At 40.9% G+C, this 14,774-nt stretch overlaps 1 protein-coding gene across 1 annotated transcript; it reads left to right on the top strand.

Moving 5' to 3' along the window:
• The first annotated feature begins 11,315 nt into the window (after positions 1–11,315).
• LOC107789348 (polyphenol oxidase E, chloroplastic-like) lies at positions 11,316–13,253 on the top strand. Its single transcript, XM_075248618.1, has one exon. The coding sequence runs from the start codon at positions 11,344–11,346 to the stop codon at positions 13,132–13,134; it is 1,791 nt and encodes a 596-aa protein (XP_075104719.1). The 5' UTR covers positions 11,316–11,343; the 3' UTR covers positions 13,135–13,253.
• The last annotated feature ends 1,521 nt before the right edge of the window (positions 13,254–14,774 follow it).

The raw sequence follows: 14,774 nt of genomic DNA, 5'->3' as shown, positions 1-14,774 counted from the left end.
AATATTGCAAAAAAAAAACCAATCAAAGTTAATCGGTTTTTTAAATATGTAATCAAAAGATTCACCATCTGGAAATCGAACCGGGTTATGTACTGTGGCAGGATACTATTCTACCAGGTCATTGGTGCATTTTGTTTTAAGACTGTCTTTTATTTGATTTATACTTTTTAATTGTATTTTCGCACGAAAATAACCGACCAAAGTTGGTCGGTTTTTTAAAATGACCGGCCGAATTAATCGACCAATTTTGGTCGGTTTTTTAATATTAATTTTTATTTATTTTAATTGAAAAACCGACCAAATTTATTTTAATTGAAATATCGACCAAATTTGGTCGGCTTTTTGAAAAATAAATTTTGCGGGACTCTAAAATAGTTTCCCGCATTTTTGCGCCAAAGAAAACCGACCAAAGTTGGTCGGTTTCGTAAAAACAATTTTAAAAAACATATTTTTCCCCTCCGTATAACGTCATGACGATACCTAGTTTCTACGATTAGGTAAGCCTAACATTCGCAGAATAAGAAAATGAAAACAAAATTTTAACACCCAACTGTTCAAAAATACACAGCCAATCCCAAAACCCGGAACATCATGAATCACAACCTACAGAAGGAAAAATCTAGTGTCTCCATACATCAGAATTCTAACAAGGAAGATACAGAAGATAATGGATATGAGAAAGAATAGAAGGGGACTTCGAGATCTACGGACGCGGCAGATATACCTTGAAGTCTCCAAAGTTGTCCCGGCTTACTGATAGTGCGGCTGATAAGGTGCACCTGGATCTGCACACGAAAAATATGTGCAGAGAGTATCATGAGTATACCACAATCGGTACCTAATAAGTGCCAAGCCTAACCTCGGTCGAGTAGTGACGAGGTCAGGTCAGGGCCCTACTGGTAATTATATAATAAAAAAATATAGAGTGTAATACCGCAATAAAATAAAGCTGAAATTTAACAACAATGGAATCATAGAACGTAAAAGCTCAGTACACAAAAACATAATAGGGGATCTCCCGAGATACCATCTTGTAGTCCCAAATGTAAATGAGCAGGGGGATCTCCCGGAATACCGTTCAGCAGTCCCAAAGTAAATGTGCAGTGGAATCTCCCGGAATACCGCTCCGTAGTCCCAAAGTAAATGTGCAGGGAAATCTCCCGGAATATCATTCTGTATCCCAAAATAAATATGCAGCACGAGTGATAGAAATACAACTACATCACGAAATTCGTACAATTTAGACTAAGTACCAGTCAGGGAAGAAGCAGGAAAATTCACTAAGCATGCTACACATAATTCACATAAACAACTAAGACACGTAGACATGTTGTATTAGACTAAACATGATAGCTACACATATTGGAATAACTCAATCAAGAATGAAAATAGATTAGTATTCATTAAAATGGAATAACTCAAAATAACAGGAAAACATGTTCCTGCTCGGCAAGAAAATTGGGTTTTACCACAACTAGCCCGTGTACGTACTCGTCACCTCATGTACACGGCGCTCACATAGCACAATAATTCCAAATCTTAAGGGGATTTCTCCCACGCAAAGTTAGGTAAGCCACTTACCTCGAACCAAGCTCAATCAATCGGTCACAATGCCTTTTCCACGAGTATCCATCTCCAAATGGCCCAAATCTAGCCAAAAGCAATTACATATCATAAATACAACAATAGACTCATCTAATTAACGAAATCAATATTTTAACAAAAATTCCGAAATTAACTCAAAATTGTCCATGGGTCCCACATCTCGAAACCTAACAAAAGTTACAGAATATGAACGCCCATCCAACCACGAGTCCAACCATACAAATTTTACCAAAATCCGACATCAACTCGAACCTCAAATCTTCAATTAAAGTATATGAAGATTTCTGCCATTTTTAACCCAATATTTACCCATTTGAACTTAACAATCTTTCCACAACCTTATTGGTATATATACATAATACTCTTACACCCAAGAATCATACTATTAATCACCCATCTTTACTCCAAATCCGAAATTAAAAAATTGAGGAAAGAAATTCTTACCTCTTTGAAGCCCTAGCAAGATCCTTGTGAAATCTTCAAACCTTGAACAAGAATTGATGGATAAATGACTAAGTTTTCACTCTCTCTCTCTAAAATGCTCTCACCTCTCTCTAAAATATCATATTTTGGCTCAAAAATGAGCTTCAAGGGCTATAAATCAAAATTGGGTCGGGTCAAAAATTAGAAAGAATGGAAGCTCCGACACAGGTATGCGGTCGCATATGCGATCGCATAACAGGTATGCGGTCCGCATACCGGCCGCATAATTTGGCCTCCAAAGCTGGCGTTACTAACCCGGTCTGCGGTCATTATACGGTCCGCATACTTGTTCTGCGGTCGCATAATGCACCGCAAAACAGGTTTGCGGTCGCATAGTGCACCGCAGATTTTCCTCAAATCTTGCCCCTCTACTGATCCACTTTGCGACAATTATGCGGTCGGCAGAGTGATTCTACGACCGCATAGTGGTCACAGAAATGACCATTTTCCGATAAAATTTTCCTTTACACATCGGTACATTGTTCAACCCAAAAAGTCCGAGCCGCGGCGAATATCTATAATCTTTGTACTAATTGATCTACCTCGGCATTACCAAACCTTAATTTCCTTAGCAAAAATTTTTCCGGGGTCGTTACGCATAAGTCAATATTCGGTCAACCTTTTCAACTTAAATTCTAAACCGTGAAACTAAGTGCTCCAAATCATTTCAAAACCTCACCGGACCCAAACCAATTACCACGGCAAGCCAAATAACAACTGTAATTCACAATTTGAGCAGTAAATGGGGAAACGGGATTATAATACTCAAAACGACCAGTCGGATCGTTACATTCTCCCCTTCTTAAACAAACGTTCATCCTAGAATGGGTTTAGAATAATACCTGGAGTCTCAAATAAGTGTGGACATTTACTCCGCATCTCCTGCTCAATCTCCCAAGTAGTTTCTCCGACTGGTTGGCCTCTCCACTGCACCTTCACTGATGCTATGTTCTTGGACCTCAGCTTTCGAATCTGCCGGTCTAAAATAGCCACCGGCTCCACATCATAAGTCAAATTACCGTCTAGCTGCACTATACTAAAATCCAAAATATGAGACGGATCTCCGACATATTTTCGGAGCATGGATATATGGAACACTGGATGAACACCTGATAGACTAGGTGGCAAAGCAAGTTCATAAGCCACCTCTCCAATTTTCTTAAGTATCTCAAAATGCCCAATATATTGAGGGCTCACTTACCCTTTTTCCCGAACCTCAACACACCCTTCATGGGTGAAATCTTGAGCAGAACCTTCTCCCCAACCATGTGAACAACATCACGAACCTTCCTGTCGGCATAACTCTTCTGTCTAGACTGTGCCGTGCGAAGCCGTTCCTGAATTACTTTAACCTTCTCTAAAGCATCCTGAACCAAGTCAGTACCCAATAGTCTAACCTCACCAGGCTCAAACCAACCCACTGGAGACCAACACCGTCTCCTATATAAAGCTTCATACGGAGCCATCTGAATGCTTTGACTGGTAGCTATTATTGTAAACAAAACTCTGCGAGTGACAGAAATTGATCCCAAGAACCTCCAAAATCAATGACACAAGCGCGTAGCATATCCTCCAATATCTGAATAGTGCGCTCAGACTGTCCGTCCGTCTGAGGGTGAAATGCTGTACTCAACTGAACCTGTGTGCCCAATTCTCGCTGCACTGCCCTCCAAAACTGTGAGGTAAACTGCGTACCCCGATCTGAAATAACGAACACCGGCATACCGTGTAGGAGAAAAATCTCGTGAATATAAATCCCAGCCAACCGCTCAGAAGAATAATTAGTACCAACTAGAATAAAATGCGCACATTTGGTAAACCGATCTACTATCACCCAAACAGCATCAAACTTTCTCAAATTCCGTGGGAGTCTAACTACGAAGTCCATGGTAATACGCTCCCACTTCCACTCCGAAATTTCAAGTCTCTGTAGCAATCCGCCCGGTCTCTGGTGCTCGTACTTTACCTATTGACAATTTAAACACCGAGTTACAAACCCAACTATATCTTTCTTCATCCGCCTCTACCAATAGTGTTGTCTCAAATCCTTATACATCTTCGTGGTGCCTGGATGAATAGAGTACCACGAAATGTGAGCTTCCTGGAGAATTAGCTCATGCAAACCATCTACATTAGGTACGCATAGTCTGCCGTGCATCCGTAATACACCGTCATCTCCAATAGTGACTTCCTTGGCATCACCGTGCTGGACCGTGTCCTTAAGGACAAGAAGATAGGGGTCATCATACTGACGCTCCCTGATACGATCATAAAGAGAAGACCGAGGGATCACACAAGCCAATACTCGACTCAGCTCAGAAATATCCAATCTCACAAACTGGCTTGCTAAGGCCTGAACATCCAACGCTAATGGCCACTCTGCTACTGGTATATATGCTAAACTCCCCAAACTCTCTGCCCGACGACTCAAACCATCGGCCACCACATTGGCCTTCCCAGGGTGGTACAAAATAGTGATAACATAATCCTTAAGTAGCTCCAACCACCTCCGCTGACGTAAGTTAAGATCTTTCTGCTTAAACAAATGTTGCAAACTCCGATGATCGGTGTAAATCTCACAAGGAACACCGTACAAATAATGTTACCATATCTTCAAGGCATAAACAATAGCTGCTAACTCAAGGTCGTGGACAGGATGGTTCTTTTCATGCACCTTCAGCTGTCTGGACGCGTAGGCTATCACCCTACCGTCCTGTATCAGCACCGCGCCGAGACCAATCCGCGATGCATCACAATATACGGTATAAGGCCCCGAACCTGTAGGTAATACCAATATTGGGGCTGTAGTCAAAGCTGTCTTGAACTTCTGAAAGCTCTCTCACATTCCTCTGTCCACCTAAACGGAGCACCCTTCTGGGTCAGCCTGGTCATAGGTGCTGCAATAGATGAGAATCCCTCTATAAAGCGACAGTACTACCCCGCCAAACCAAGAAAACTCCGGATCTCTGTAGCTGAGGACGGCCTAGGCCAGCTCTGCACTGCTTCAATCTTCTTTGGATCCACCTTTATCCCCTCACTCGATACTATATGACCCAAGAATGCCACTGAGTCTAGCCAAAACTCATACTTTGAAAATTTTGCATATAACTTCTTTTCTCTCAAGGTCTGAAGTGCAGTCCTCAGGTGCTGCTCATGATCCTCCCGACTCCAGGAGTATATCAGAATGTCATCAATATACACAATGACGAACGAGTCAACATAAGGTCGGAACACACTATGCATCAAGTGCATAAAAGCTGCTAGGGCATTGGTCAACCCAAAAGACATAACAAGAAACTCATAGTGACTATATCTGGTCCTCAAAGCAGTCTTCGGGATATCCGACTCCCAAATCTTCAACGGATGATAACCTGAACGTAAGTCAATCTTGGAAAATACTCTGGCACCCTGTAATTGATCAAATAAGTCATCAATATGAGGCAATGGATACCTGTTCTTCACTGTGACTTTGTTCAATTGGCGGTAATCAATACACATCTGCATAGAACCATCCTTCTTCTTCACAAATAAGACAGGAGCACCCCAAGGTGACACACTGGGCCGAATGAAGCCTTTATCAAGCAATTCTTGTAACTTCTCTTTCAACTCCTTCAATTCAGGAGGAGCCATACGATATGGAGGAATAGAGATGGGCTGAGTGCCCGACAACAAATCAATGTCAAAATCAATATCTCTGTCGGGCGGCATGCCCGTAAGATCAGCTGGAAAATACATCTTGAAAGTCCCTCACTACTGGAACTGACTCAACTGTAGGGGTATCAATACTGACATCTCTCACATAAGCTAGATATGGGTCACACCCCTTCTTAACCATTCGTTGAGCTTTAAGAAAAGAAATAACTGTGCTGGGAGTATACTCTAAGGTACCTCGCCACTCTAATCGCGGTAAACCTGGTATAGCCAGCATCACAGTTTTAGCGTGACAATCAAGAATAGCATAATGGGGCGACAACCAGTCCATGCCCAAAATAATATCAAAGTCTACCATGGTGAGTAATAATAAATCGGCTTTGGTCTCAAAACCACTAAGAGTAATCAAACACAACCGATACATGCGGTCCACAACAAGAGAATCTCTCACAGGAGTAGATACATAAATACGGGAATTCAAAGAATCTCGAAATACGCCCAAATACAGGTCAAAATAAGAGGACACATAAGAATATGTAGAGCCTAGGTCAAATAATACCGACGCATCTCTATGACAGACCAGAACAATACCTGTAATGACAAAATCAGAAGCAACTGCCTCTGTACAAGCAGGAAGTGCATAATATCTGGCCTGGCCTCCCCCTCTAGGGCGACCTCTACCTCCCCGACCTCCACCTCGAGTTGGTTGAGCAGGTGGAGTGGCAGCTGGTGTTGTAATCATAGCCTGAGGACCCGGTGGATCACGTTGTGGCTGAATAGTCTGTGGAGGTACACCCCTCTTAATCCTGGGGAAATCCCTTACCATGTGGCGAGTGTCGCCACATTCAAAACAAGCTTTGGGAGGGCGTGGCTGTTGTGACTGGCTCGGGCCAAGTCTGTTGGACTAGCCGCTAGGAACACCCCGTGCAGGAGGCACACTAGATAGTGGCGGTGCATAATAATGCTCCTGGGATCTAGAAGGAGCTAGAACACCGCTGGAGGCTGGAAGAGCTGAATGAACAAGGCGGCTCACATAACCCATACCATGGCGAGCTGCTGGGGCACGAGCTCCCGAATAATAACCAACCTCTCGAGACCTCTTGTCCTCCCTGTCCTCTCTATCCCGGGCAAACATTCCCTCGAATCTCCTGGCAATACCCACAACATGCTGATAAGAAATATCCATCTCCAATTCCCTGGCCATACTACTCCGGATGCTAGGATGGAGACCCTCAATAAACCGTTGAACCCTCTCTCGAACTGTGGCAACTAAGGCCGGTGATGTCAGGACAAATCACTGAAGCAAACTACATACTCTGACACAGTCATAGCACCCTGGCACAGCTGCTCAAACTCCACGCGCCATGAGTCCCCGAGGCTCTGAGGGACATACTCTCTCAAAAACATGTCCGAGAACTGAGTCCATATAAGTGAAGCTGCCTCAGTTGGACTACTCAACTCATAAGCACGCCACCACTGATAGGCTGCTCCACTAAGCTGGAATGTGGTAAAAGAAACCCCGCTCATCTCCGCTACGCCCATAGTACGGAGAATACGATGACACTCCTCCAGGAAACTCTAAGCATCATCTGTAGCCAATCCGCTGAAGGTAGGTTAGTGGTACTTCTTGTACCTCTCAAGTCTGAGTTGTTCCGCTTCGGAAGCTGCTGCCCCAACCTCGGGCTGAGCTGGAGCTACCGGCTGTATTGGTACAATCTATGGAACCTGGTCGACCTGAGCCCGCTGCTCTGGAGTACCGGCAATGGGAGTCTGTGCTCCTCATCCGGCTTGAGATGTGGCAGGAGCAAGTGGAATCAATCCAACATAAGCTAAGGTACTGAACATGCTCAGAAACAGGGCTAGAGTCTCCTAGAAGACTGGTGTAGGAACAGATATCTCAGGTGTCTGCCCTCCAGTTTGAGCTACTGGAGGCTCCTCTGTAGCAGCTCGTGCAGGTGCTCTGGCTGCACCACATGGACGTCCTCGGCCACTACCCCTGCCCCGACCTCTCGCGGATCTAGCAGGGGGCGCAGGTACCTGTTCATCAGATCCGCTTGTACGTGTACTCACCATCTGTGAGAGAATAGAATTCAGAAGTTTAGAATCTTTGAAGTCAACAATTTTCGCACGACAAGGAATCAAAGTAGTGAAATTTTCTTAACAGTTTCATAGCCTCCCAAAGATAAGTACAGACGTACCGATCCGCAAGACTCTACTAAATCGGCTTGTGACTCATGACACCTACAAACCTAGAGTATTGATACCAACTTGTCACGACCCAAATTTTCCCTCCGTATAACGCCATGATGACACCTAGTCTCTACGACTAGATAAGCCTAACATTCGCAGAATAATAAAATGAAAACAAAATTTTAACACCCAACTGTTCAAAAATACACAGCAAATCCCAAAACCCGGAACATAGTGAATCACAACCTACAGAAGAAAAAATCTAGTGTCTCTATATATCAGAATTCTAACAAGGAAAATACAGAAGATAATGGACATAAGAAAGAGTATAAGGGGACTCTGAGGTCTACGGACGCGACAGATATACCTTGAAGTCTCCAAAGCTGTCCCGGCTCACTGATTGTGCGGCTGATAAGGTGCACCTAGATCTGCACACGAAAAACATATGCAGAGAGTAGCATTAGTACACCACAATCAGTACCCAGTAAGTGCCAAGCCTAACCTCGATCGAGTAGTGATGAGGTCAGGTCAAGGCCCTACTGATAATTATATAATAAAACAATATAGAGTGTAATACCGCAATAAAATAAAAGCTGAAATTTAACAACAATGGAATCATAGAAGGTAACAGCTCAGTACATAGAAACACAACAGGGGATCTCCCGAGATACCGTCTCGTAGTCCCAAACGTAAATGAGCAGGGGGATCTCCCGGAATACCGTTCCATAGTCCCAAAGTAAATGTGTAGGGAAATCTCCCGGAATACCATTCTGTAGTCCCAACGTAAATGTGCAGGGGAATCTTCTGGAATACCGTTCCGTAGTCCCAAAGTAAATATGCAGGGAAATCTTCCGGAATACCGTTCCGTAGTCCCAAAGTAAATATGCAGCGCGAGTGATAGAAATATAACTACATCACGAAATTCTTACAATTTAGACTAAGTACCAGTCAGGGAAGAAGCTGGAAAATTCACTAAGCATGCTGCACATAATTCACATAAACAATTAAGACACGTAGACATGTTGTATTAGACTAAACATGATAGCTATATATATTGGAATAACTCAATTAAGAATGAAAATAGATTAGTTTTCATTAAAATAGTATAACTCAAAATAACAGGAAAACATGTTGTTGCTCGGCAAGAAAATAGGGTTTTACCACAACTAGCCCGTGTACGTACTCGTCACCTGATGTACACGGCGCTCACATAGCACAATAGTTTCAAATCTTAAGGGGATTTCCCCCACGCAAAGTTAGGCAAGCCACTTACCTCGAACCAAGCTCAATCAATCGGTCACAATGCCTTTTTCACGAGTATCCATCTCCGAATGGCCCAAATCTAGCCAAAAGCAATTACATATCATAAATACAACAATAATAGACTCATCTAATTAACGAAATCAACATTTTAACAAAAATTCCGAAATTAACTCAAAATCGTCTATGGGGCCCACGTCTTGGAACCCAACAAAAGTTACAGAATATGAACGCCCATCCAACCACGAGTCCAACCATACAAATTTTATCAAAATTCGACATCAACTCGAACCTCAAATCTTCAATTAAAGTCTATAAAGATTTGAACCATTTTCAACCCAATCTTTACCCATTTGAACTTAATAATCTTTCCACAACCTTATTGGCATGTATACATAATACTCTTACACCCAATAATCATACTATTAATCACCCATCTTTACTCCAAACCCGAAATTGAAGAATTGAGGAAAGAAATTCTTACCTCTTTGAAGCCCTAGCAAGATCCTTGTGAAATCTTCAAACCTTGAACAAGAATTGATGGATAAATGACTAAGTTTTCACTCTCTCTCTCTCTAAAATGCTCTCACCTCTCTCTAAAATATCATATTTTGGCTAAAAATGAGCTCCAAGGGCTATAAATCGAAATTGGGTCGGGTCAAAAATTAGAAAGAATGGAAGCTCCGGCGCAGTTATGCGATCGCATAACAGGTATGCGGTCCGCATATCCGCCGCATAATTTGGTCTCCAAAGCTGGGCGTTACTGACCCGGTCTGCGGTCATTATGCGGTCCGCATACTTGTTCTGCGGTCGCATAATGCACCGCAAAATAGGTCTGCGGTCGCATAGTGCACCGCAGATTTTCCTCAAATCTTGCCCCTCTACTGATCCACTTTGCGACCATTATGCGGTCCGCAGAGTGATTCTACGACCGCATAGTGGTCACAGAAATGACCATTTTCCGATAAAATTTTCCTTTACACATCGGTGCATTGTTCAACCCAAAAAGTCTGAGCCGCGGCGAGCTTGATATCTATAATCTTTGTACTAATTGATCCACCTCGGCACTACCAAACCTTAATTTCCTTAGCAAAAATTTCTCCGGGTTCGTTACACATAAGTCAACATCTGGTTAACCTTTTCAACTTAAATTCTAAACCTTGGAACTAAGTGCTCCAAATCATTTCAAAACCTCACCGGACCCAAACCAATTATCCCGGCAAGCCAAATAACAACTATAATTCATAATTTGAGCAGTAAATGGGGAAACGGGATTATAATACTCAAAACAGCCGGCCGGGTCGTTACAACTGGCCTCGGCGTCACCTTCTGATATTGTAATTGTATTGTTTAATTCTATTCCGAATAGTTTTATTTAGGGATTTTCTAGCAAACTCAGTAGAGCTTATGACTTGTACTACTGGTTTTGGGGTATTGCATTGCACCAAGGATCATTGGTTTTACTATAAAAATTTCAGTTTCATACTTCGTAGTTGTTCTGGTTAAATTATATCTTTAATTTAGTAAGTGATAGGATTACCTAGTCTTAGAGACTAGGTACCGTCACGATATCCTACCGGAGAAAATTTGGATAGTGACTATTACTAACATAAAGAATATATAGAGCACACATGCATCGCCGAACAAATATATAGCACGCTTAGCCCAATTAAGTTTAAGCGATTTATTTTGTTAAATCTTTTACTGAGTTAAAAAACACTAAGTGAGTACGCAATAAAATGTCATGGAAAGATTTCTACATAAGCACATAAAAGTGTGTTGTTTTTGTTTTTTTTTTGGGTGTGGTAGGTTACAAGCGTACAAAACTTATGATCAAATCATCAAATTCTGAAAGTTTCACTTGTAAGAGAAAACAATATTCAGACATGCAAGGCTAGAAGAGGTAGATTTTTATAAATATCTTAGTTGTAATTTTGTTCTTTAGCGTATACCTTATCTAGCCGTTCATGGACATGTAAGGTTAGAAACGCGATAGCCTTTGTTTCTTGATACTTTCATGTTTGTTTCTCTCTTTTTTAATGCATGAAAAGAATAAGAACAATCAGCCGCGTGCTTCACGTGTGTACTACGTACCATTGCCTGTTTTGTATAAATAGTTTGAAACCTTTCACTGCAAAAGCACTCATCCCAGCAATGGCTTCTTCTTCTACTCTACCTTTATGCACCAGCAAAACTCTCTTTTCTTCCTTCACCAACTCATCTTTCTTTGCAAAACCCTCCCAGCATTTCCTCCATGGAAAACGTAACCAATGTTTCAAGGTTTCATGCACGGGCGAGCATGACGGAAACCAACTTGACGCCATTAAAGAAGGAGCTGTTGACAGAAGGAATGTCCTTTTGGGTTTAGGAGGGCTGTATGGCGCAGCTAATCTTGCGCCATTAGCCTCTGCTGCTCCCGTACCACCCCCCGATCAAAAATCATGTGGCACGGCCACGATAACGGATGGTCCAGCTGTACCATATAGTTGTTGCCCCCCTAAACCAGATGATATGGACAGCGTTCCATATTACAAGATCCCTCGCATGTCCAAGCTTCGTAAGCGGCCCGCTGCCCAAAACGTGACTGAGGAGTATATAGCCAAGTACCAGTTAGCCACTAGTAAAATGAAGGAATTAGACAAAGACCAATTTGATCCTCTTGGCTTCAAGCAACAAGCTAATATCCATTGTGCTTATTGCAACAATGCTTACACAATGGGTGACCAAAAGTTACAAGTTCACGAATCTTGGCTTTTCTTCCCATTTCATAGATGGTACTTGTACTTCTACGAGAGAATCTTGGGCTCCCTCATCGATGATCCAACTTTTGCTTTGCCATATTGGAACTGGGACCATCCAAGCGGCATGCGTTTGCCTCCTATGTTCGATGTCGAAGGTTCTTCCCTGTACGATGCAAGACGTAATCCACAAGTCCGTAATGGAACCATAATCGATCTTGGTTTTTTCGGTGATGAAGTCAAAACTAATGAAATACAGATGATAACTAACAACTTACTTCTAATGTATCGTCAAATGATAACTAATGCTCCATGCCCGCTGTTGTTCTTCGGAGAGCCTTACAGATTCGGATCTAAACCCAATCCGGGGCAGGGAACCATTGAAAACATCCCTCATACTCCAGTCCACATTTGGACTGGTACTGTGCGGGATACGGATTTGGGTAATGGTGTGAAATCATACGGTGAGGATATGGGTAATTTCTACTCAGCTGGTTTAGATCCAGTTTTTTACTGCCACCACGCCAATGTGGACCGCATGTGGAATGAATGGAAAGCACTAGGAGGGAAAAGAAGGGATCTCACAGACAATGATTGGTTAAACTCGGAGTTCTTTTTCTACGATGAAAACCGCGACCCATGGCGTGTGAAAGTCCGAGACTGTTTGGACAGTAAGAAGATGGGGTATGATTACGAACCAACATCCACACCATGGCGTAACTTTAAGCCAGGGAAAAAGAGCACAGAGGGCAAGGTGAATCTAAGTTCAGTTAAGCCAGCCAGCAAGGTATTCCCACTCTCAAATCTGGACAGAGCCATTTGCTTTAGTATAGAGAGGCCAGCTACATCAAGGAGTCAGCAGGAGAAAGATGAATTCGAGGAGATCCTAACATTCAAGGGTGTAAAGTATGATGATAGCAAGTATATAAGGTTTGATGTGTTCCTCAATGCAGACAAGACTGTGAATGCAGATGACATTAACAAGAGAGAGTATGCAGGGAGCTATACCAGCTTGCCACATGTTCATGGACCTAATAATGCCACTCATGAGTTTAAACCAAAAGAATTCAAGCTAGCCATCACTGAACTTCTTGAGGACTGTGGTTTGGAAGATGAAGACATTATTGCGGTAACTGTGGTTCCAAAGAAGGGGGGCGAAGTGGTCAGCATCGACAATGTGGAGATTGAACTTAAGGATTGTTTTTAATTAATTAAGTCCAAATTTATGTATGTTATAAATATCAAATATATAAATAAATGTCTTCCCTTCCGATCCGATCCTATGTTTTAATCGTCTTGGAATAAAACATTTGTCTTTAATTTCAAGGCAATTTTTTCATTTCATCCTCTCTCTTTTTCTAATTTCATAACACCTAATCTCGATCATGCATCTGTACAATGAAACAAGCTCTAGTGTCTCAACAGTGAACAAAGTCGCAAGAAATTAAGCATAAATCTAGGCCTAGTGCCGTCAAAATTAAAGTGGAGCCTCATCTTTTAATTTTGATGATTTTCTCCCCGGACAACCTTACTACTAAGGTTATATCTTTTTCTTAAGGATTTTGTTATACATTTTAATATAATTAATAAAACGTTTTTAAGCTATCAGCGAATTTTACCTTTACTGTGATAGCATGTACCAAGTTATCACTTTATATTTTATCAAGACATTTACCTATAATTACATAATTGATTTGATTGTGCAAATATTTTTTATGCCACTACTGCGTAGAAATTTTAAAGATAATGCTAAATAACAAAAATTGTTTATTAGTTCAACATCTATATGTGTACTATAATTTATTTTTACTAAATATTAATATAATAGAAGAAATTCTAAGATACATGTTGTAAAATGTCACCATTAGTTTTTTTTATGTGAACTACGTCTTAATTAAAGATTTTAAATCTGAGTACAAAATTTGGATAATTGCAATTAAAGGATTGTAAACACATAAAGATATACTAATGGTTCGAGATATGAATAACAGATTATCTTCATACCTCACTACATGTGACCAACGAAGCTAACATAATTATACATTCGCATACGAAAAATCGTTATCGTGAAAAATGTGAGAAATCTAGTTCTAGGGCTGATATCGGCTCAAGCGATAAAGAAAGTCAAAAGAAAATCAAATTGTCCAATAAAAATGAAATATCTCAGTTATTTAATAGAATTGTATATGATGGGTGCAAACAAAAAACAAAAAAGACAGAGGAGATATAATATATATAGTACGAATTTAATTAACCTTCAAATCTCTTCAAGGATTTTTAAACTGATCTCACAAATAACCTTTTTGCGTAATTAATTTCTTACCAAAATAATGTTTCTTTTTTTATGACAAGAATGAGAATGAAATTGTTTGGGTAATACGGGGTTGGTTGGTTCAAAACCTAGATATCGCATGATTACAATCCTTGATTATAATTTGGATAACTTATTCTACTTTTTATATGAGATAACTTATGTCAAGATTTTTGCTATACAAATATTATCAATTTTAGCTAATACTTTCAACCAAACACATGATAAATTTAATTTCAAAATTTATACTGGAATAACTCACCTAATCTCTTGAACTAAACATATTATAATTATAAGATTATAATCATGATTAAAACCTGAATAACTTATCTCACCTTCTATATAAAATAAGTTATATCAAGATTTTGATATAAATAAATAACGATTTTAGCTAATACCTCCAACCAAACATGAGATACAATTTAATTCTAAAACTTATACGGAGATAATCCACCTAATCCGTTGAACCAAATGTTACATGCCATAGTATAAAGGATAAATAAAGGAGGGTATTCTAGTCCATTTAGGAAGATGCA

The sequence above is a fragment of the Nicotiana tabacum genome, unplaced genomic scaffold (assembly GCF_000715075.1).
Source record: "Nicotiana tabacum cultivar K326 unplaced genomic scaffold, ASM71507v2 Un00003, whole genome shotgun sequence".
Classification (NCBI taxonomy): domain Eukaryota; kingdom Viridiplantae; phylum Streptophyta; class Magnoliopsida; order Solanales; family Solanaceae; genus Nicotiana; species Nicotiana tabacum.
This window is presented reverse-complemented; position numbering and strand designations above follow the sequence as displayed.